The following is a 7,407-nucleotide window of genomic DNA, read 5'->3' on the forward strand; positions in this document are numbered from 1 at the left end:
ATGCAACGCAACGTGTAAAAAGACAGTATAAGTCATTATAATCAGTAATTATGTCCCCACTGGATGCAGCAAATGCCTTGTTTGTAATGGGTTTTAATGTTTTTGTCTCGTTGCTCCGGCCGGGACACGGCATCAACAGTATGTGAGGGATGTAACATTTCCGTCTCACGCTTGAGGTATTCGGCCAATCACAACGCACTGGATAGCTGGCCAATCAGAGCACACCTCGCTTTTTCAGACCGATGAGCTTTGTAAAAATCGGCGCGTTTCAAAAAGTCGGGGCATAGAGGAGAAACAATAATGTACAGTATGTGGAAAATAATGTGTTTTTTTAACTTTAAACCGCATAAACACATTTCATTACACCAAATACACAAAATAATGTTCTTTTTAGCAGCATCATATGACCCCTTTAATAAAATACATACAGACTTGGAAAGTGAGTTTCAAAAATATACTGGTCGATTATATATAGGTTAAACAAATTATTGGTCATATCTGTAGTGGTGTCCTTTGCTTATGACATGCATAGATTCAGTTTGCTTTGCGTAATCTTTGTATTTAAAATCAATAGTTAGATTACTGCACAAGAATAGCTAATCAAATGTAATTTTAAATAACATATTTTAATAGTCTCGCAAATCTTTTTAGTATTGTGTTGGCATAAGGACAAGCAACCAATTCTGTTGTTCCTTTAAACAATACAATTCTGTCTTTCTTATATTTCTCTGCCAATTTTGACTGATTAAAAGTAAAAGATATTATGAAGTATTGGATGTATTTATTGTAACTTTTATGTTCAAAAATTTGAGAGCAAGCAAAGTACAGGGGAGGAAAAATAGGAAACTGAATGCAGTTTGTGTGAATTTTTGTTATTTGTCTATTTTTTTTAGTTACTCTCAATGGCTGCGAGGAAGTCTGGATCAGATATCCACAACAACGGTGAGTCAGCCAATCATCTGTCCTGTTTGTTTTGTTGTTTTTTATAGACAAGAAGATAAAAATACAGCATAAATAAATTACTAATTTTAAAATAATTGGTTTTTCTTATTCTTCTGTTACTTCACTTGATGTTTCAAGGACCCGTCAGCTACCTTGATGATGTTCCCTTCAAGCTCAATGACAAATTCCGCTGTCCTTCAAAAGTGGGTCTTCCCATTGGCTTCTGTTTGTCTGATTGTAATACCGTTCTTTCGGATCTGCAAGTAAGTCATATTTTACTTCAACTTTCCCATATATACAAGTGTTTTTGTCAGAAATAATGAATGCTTTGCTTTACTCTTTAGTATGACTTTAGTCTAGAGAGGCGAAGCGTTCAGTGGGGGGAAGAACTCGCCAAAGCGCGAGCCGCTGAGGCTCAGGCCGTGGAAGCCGCCCGGACGGACTCTGAAAACGAAAGGCAGGCTGATGGTCAGGATGCAGATGTTGGATTGGTTGGAGGCAAGAAAGCGCGCCCCTCTGATGAGCAGGACGTTGTCCCACCAGCATTGAACCCAGTTTTAGCTGGCCTATGGCACAACGCAATCCTTATGCCTCTCCCAGCCCCATCTTTTGGACCGACGAAACCAGCACCAAGCAACCCGGCGCCGCAGAGTCTGAACTTAGCTGACTTTGAGCGAGAGGAGGACCCTTTTGACAAACTTGAGCTTAAAACACTGGACGACAAAGAGGAGTTGCGGAATATCCTGCAGAGCCAACCGCAGTCGTCCGTTTCGCCTCCTCAGCTTCCTCCAGCAGAACATCGCCCCACTTCTCCCAGTAATACGCCACCTCTTCAGGCCAAAGCAGGAATCTTCCATAAACCCAATGGACTGGTTGGACTGCTGGACTTAGACCGGGGTGGGGTTGTGGTGACCCCCTGTGGCCAGATTGATGCCGACCGCCCTTGTAACATTCGGTCACTGACTTTCCCCAAGCTTTCAGACCCAGTAGACTCCCCCTTGGAACCGCCTCTCAGCGTTTACCCAGCAGGCCAACCACGCAACCTATCCAACGGCACGCCACCATCCCTGCAGAGAACAGCGTCAAATACCAACACGACACTCCCACAAGAGCAACCTGTCTTCCCTGGGACACAGAAGCAGGTATCGTAACATAAGCGGAAACATTTGCCTGTCAGTGCTAACTGTTAGCATGTAAAATAGCTAATGCAGGCTCATTGGAAAAACATAACTGTGTTGAAATTTTAGCAAAATTATATTGCGTAGCTTTTGCATGTTTTGCAACACTTGTTCACTCAACACTTGAGTGAAATGTTTAGTGAGCAGCACTAAAAGCGCGTTCAGTTTTATCTATATGATTTGTGTTTCTTGGGGCTCGCTCCGCATCACAAGTGCAATGCTGTACCAGGTGAGCTACAGAGCAAGTTTACTACATCAGAAAAGCTATACATATGGAGCTGGTTATGTGGTGCAGACGTCAAAATGTGTTAGTTTACAAACTATGCACTATTGTACATAACATAGTATTATGCAAGTGATTGCATAAATACAAGTCTTTTTTTTAATTGATAATCTGCCCCGTAATCAAAATTTGTATAGGAATAAAAGTTGTTGATGTTTTATTGCCACTAGTGGTCATTTGAGCTGGAAATTGCAATGAATGGTATGCATAGGTACATTTTTGGAGATTTCCAAAAATGTAGATAGAGGCATGTTTTTCCAATGAGCCTAGGTTGAAAATATTTAAATTGATTGTCTCTGTAACATCTTTGTAGTCAAACCCCGTCACAGCGACTAACCATTCGCCTGCTGCCACGATCCTACATGGCCTCTCTCCCAGCGAACGACAGTGTGTGGAGACAATTGTGGGCATGGGTTATTCCTATGAGGGTGTTCTCAAAGCCATGCAGAGACGAGGACAGAATGTGGAGCAGGTCACTTTTTAGTCTGATTATTCTCACTGCATGTCTCTGATACTGTTTGTTTATGTAAACAAGACGTTTTATACCATTTGTCTCATTCGTAGGTGCTGGAATACCTGTTTACTCACAGTCGACTGTGCGATCGAGGTTTTGATGCGACTGCTGTGGAGGAGTGCTTGGAGATGTACCAGGGCTCAGAGGAAAAGGTGGGTGAATTGTAACAGTCACAAATACACACGAAGATTGATTTGCAAACTACTAGATCTTGAATATCTTAGATCTAGAACGATCTAGAATATCTAATTAGAATATACATTTGCATGTGTACTTGTTTTCCTGTATTTGAATTTTAAAAGAATTTTATTTTGTAAGAACAGAGTTGTTAAAGAGTCTGTGAAACATATAATATTTCCTCACAGCTTGTGTTGTTTTTGAAAATCAAAAAGCTTAAGACATAGTTAACTGAACAGTTACTTATAGTAGATGGATGCAGTTAACTGTGTCTTAAGCGTTTTGATTTTCAAAAACAACACAAGCTGTGAGGAAATATTATATGCTTCACAGACTCTTTAACAGCTCTGTTCTTACAAAATATAATTCTTTTAAAATCTAAAACTAACCCTATTATGAGCTAATGGTCTTCAAACGTTTGCCCGTTGATCAGACGTTTGAAGACCATTAGCTCATAATAGGGTTAGTTTTAGATTTTGTCATTCCAAACATGTATGACTTTTTGACTGTTGTTTGAAAGTTTTTTTTTTTTTTTAAGAAATAAATACTTTTACTCTTAGTAAGAATGCATTAAATTAATCAAAATGGCAGTAAAGATTTTTATATTTTAATATAATATTTTGTAGTATTTCTATTTCAAATAAACGCTGTTCCTTTGAACTTTCCATTCATAAAAAATCCTGAAAAAAGGATCACTTTTTCCACACAAATATTACCACAGCTGTTTTCAGCATTGATCATAATAAAAAATGTTTCTTGAGCACCAAATCAGCATATTAGAATGATTTCTGAAGGATCATGTGACACTGAAGACTGGAGTAATGATGCTGAAAATTACATTTTAAAATATATTCAAACAGAAAACAGTTGTTTTAAATTGTAATAATATTTCACAATATTACTGTTTTTGCTGTATTTTTGATCAAATAAATGCAGCTATGGTGAGCATAAGTTCAAAAATATTTTCAAAATCTTACAGACCCCAAACTATAGTGTACATGGAACACAAAGTGAGATATTGCAGTGCTATTTTTCAAAATTGGGACTGAAAAAATATAGCCTGTCGGGATATTAGAATTGGCAAAATTGTAAGTTGAATTGAAGTCTTTACATCTTAAATTTAAGAAAATTGTCCCCTCTGCCATAGCTATCAAATCCCATTCAGTTCATATATTGCAAATGCTTGCCTTGACGCACTGTATTTGAAAGAAAAATGAGCTTAAATTAGATTTTAGATTTTACATGAAGCTATTGCACTGCTTCAGAAGACCAATGGACAATGTGTATGTCTGTTGTTATTTATTTTGGGTCTGGCCCATTTAGTTTTGCTGTCTAGAAAGAGCAGCCAGGACATTCTGCATTACATCTTCTTTAATGTTGCACGGAATAAAAAGTCATAGAGGTTTGAAACAAAACGAGGGTGAATAAATGATGACAGTATGCCTTTGAATTTATACCATATTCTCTCTCCTCAGGCTTTGGAGTTTCTGCAGCTGATGTCTCGGTTTGGGGAAATGGGCTTTGAGAGGGACACTATTAAAGAGGTACTGCTCGTGCACAATAACGACCAGGATAAGGCGCTGGAGGATCTGATGGCCCGAGCGACTGCGAGCTGAGCCCCGAGAGTCTCCCCTCGTGGAGCCTCCCCTCCTTTGGCTCTCAGAGGGGTCCTGGCTGTCTCTAAGACAAGACAACTGATTTTGTACCCTAATAAAGATATACCTCTTGGGGTAGGGATTGATGGCACCACTCAACAGTGCATTCATCCCTCCTCAGCTGTATGTCTGTTAAGTGATCTTAGAATGATGATGAGTGGGAGGAGCCGAATCCTCCTCTGAGAATCGGCATTGGCTAGTGTCTCTATTGCCATGGGGACAGGCTAGAATGGGCGGTGCTGGAGAAACAGAACTGAGCGGATCCCCACTGATAGAATACGGACTCGGAGTGACACTCAAAGCTATTAAGCTGCCATCTCCCGCTGCTGGACACAGGCTTTCGAAACTGAAACCTGAACACTCATAAATACAACCCATGGCAGAACAGACCCCACAGAAGTGCCCTCTCTCTATTCTGTCTCTGCTGTTTGTTTGTTCATACGTTGCTTATATGTTCGACTGGTGGAAACTTTATCTTTCTTCATTTGTCCTTTTTTGAGATTGTGTTTCTTTGCTCTTTGATTAGGAACTGCTTTAACAGAACTAATCGTCATTATGTAAGTTCACAGAAAAAAAAAATACTGCAGTAAACTTTTGCTCAGTTGGCTTTTGCACTGGAATGAACACGTTTGGCAAGAGAAATTGGCAAGTTCAGCTGGAGCTGCGAAATTTAAATGATGCTGCCACATTTTTCAAACAATTGACATGCAATTACTGCACAGGCACACTGAATCACAGATGTTAATATAAACATATTTAAAGATCTGTAAAGATACACTGTCGGTTTCCATCTGTAATAAAGAAATTGAGAAAAATAACAGTAATGAGGTTAAAACATTAATATGAGGTTTATTCTGAAATCTCTTGAAAAAGCTAAAAACTGCATAGATGCATGAACTGTTCAGAAGTTTGGGGGCAAGATGATTTTTTTTTGTTTTTCTGTTCAGCAAGGATGCATTTTAATTTATCAAAAGTGACAGTTTTTATAACTTTATATAATGTTAGAAAAGATTTCTGTTTCAAATAAACACTGTTCTTTTGAACTTTATATTCATCAAAGGATCTTGAAAAAACGTCACATAAAATTTAAACAGAAATAACATTGTTTCCATTAAAATGTTAAACAGCACAACTGTTTTCTACATTGATAATTAATAGAAACGTTTCTTGAGCAGCAGATCAGCATATTAGAATGATTTCTTCATGATTATGTGACACTGAAGACGAGTAATGATGCTGAAAATTCAGCTTTGCATCACAGGAATAAATTACATCTTAATATATATTAAAATACAAAACAGTTCCATTAAATTGTAATAATATTTCACATTATTACTGTTTTTACTGTATTTTTGATCAAATAAATGCAGCCTTGGTGAGCATAAGAGACTTAAAAAAAAAAAAAAGTTGTATATTAATAAATCGTACCAACCCCAAACCTTTGAACGGTAGTGCTCATGATAGTTGTGCAATAGAATGATTTGAAAGTGAGACTGAATGTTTGTGGCACATTTTTTGGGTCATTAGAAACTGTTTGAATGGCCTTTTAGAGCTTTGGTCACCTGAGGAAACCTGTTTGTCTGTTCAAATATCTCCACATTACCTCACATGGGATTGACCAACTTCCTCAAACGACATACTGAATCCCTCCTTAGAGGAATACAGGAAAATGAGCAGTATTGTGCAGTGTACTTTCCTGATGTAACAAATTAACATAACTGACTTGACTAGAATCTTTTGGATCAAATGTAAGCCCAAGGTCTAACTTCATACTTTTTGATACAGACGTTTTACCTCTGATTATCAATGGATAAATGTCATATGAAATATGCAGGTCATATTCCACTTCAAAATCCTAAGAAATTAGTTTTTCATATACAGTGGGTACGGAAAGTATTCAGACCCCCTTCAATTTTTCACTCTTTGTTATATTGCAGCCATTTGCTAAAATCATTTTCAATATGGGGTGCTGTGTGTACATTAATGAGGAAAAAAAATTAACTTAAATGATTTTAGCAAATGGCTGCAATATAACAAAGAGTGAAAAATTGAAGGGGGTCTGAATACTTTCCGTACCCACTGTAAACAAAACAATGCCTGCTTTAGGGCCCATTATTTTCATAAGAATTAAACACAAGCTCTACATTTTTTATTAACATTTACTGAATTTTTGCAACAAAATAATATTACAGTATCATTGCAATAATGTAATAACAATAATAACAATATTAATAATAATGTTATAAAAATAGACTTAATGATAATAATGATACAAATAATTATATATATATAGAGAGAGAGAGAGATAGATTTTGTGAAACATGTGAATCATGACCTGCATATGTTCTTGAGAGGTTTTGTGACATTTGCCCCAAAAGTTGTGACTGTGCCATTTATTATTATTATTATTATTAATTTTCACAACTGTAGGTACAAAAACATCCTCTTAAACTCACTTTCCATGTGCAATTTATTTTGTGTTGCTTCTAAATAATCTAATTTCAATTGAATTGTTTGAGTGCTTGTTGATGCGAGTGAGAGTGAGTCTCATGTAGTTCTCTGGGTCACCCTGAAAACAAAAGAAAAAACATTAAAATTTGAATATATATATATATATATATATATATATATACAGTATCTCACAGAAGAGAGCACACC

General features: G+C 37.0%; 1 protein-coding gene across 2 annotated transcripts in view; it reads left to right on the forward strand.

The window, feature by feature from the left end:
• The window catches only part of LOC107665242 (ubiquitin-associated protein 1-like), a 7,739-nt gene extending 2,172 nt beyond the window's left edge, over positions 1 to 5,567 (forward strand). The window contains exons 1-7 of one of the 2 annotated variants that reach the window (XM_016456045.1): positions 771 to 807; positions 894 to 942; positions 1,081 to 1,205; positions 1,287 to 2,084; positions 2,717 to 2,875; positions 2,968 to 3,069; positions 4,570 to 5,567. In XM_016456045.1, the coding sequence (XP_016311531.1) occupies positions 796 to 807; positions 894 to 942; positions 1,081 to 1,205; positions 1,287 to 2,084; positions 2,717 to 2,875; positions 2,968 to 3,069; positions 4,570 to 4,710 (1,386 nt within the window). In that variant the 5' untranslated portion in view covers positions 771 to 795 and the 3' untranslated portion in view covers positions 4,711 to 5,567. Of the gene's footprint in view, positions 1 to 770; positions 808 to 893; positions 943 to 1,080; positions 1,206 to 1,286; positions 2,085 to 2,716; positions 2,876 to 2,967; positions 3,070 to 4,569 lie in introns of those variants that run through there. The other variant, XM_016456046.1, reaches the window with a different exon arrangement.
• The last annotated feature ends 1,840 nt before the right edge of the window (positions 5,568 to 7,407 follow it).

Source organism: Sinocyclocheilus anshuiensis, unplaced genomic scaffold (genome assembly GCF_001515605.1).
Source record: "Sinocyclocheilus anshuiensis isolate Anshui unplaced genomic scaffold, SAMN03320099.WGS_v1.1 scaffold587, whole genome shotgun sequence".
NCBI lineage: Eukaryota > Metazoa > Chordata > Actinopteri > Cypriniformes > Cyprinidae > Sinocyclocheilus > Sinocyclocheilus anshuiensis.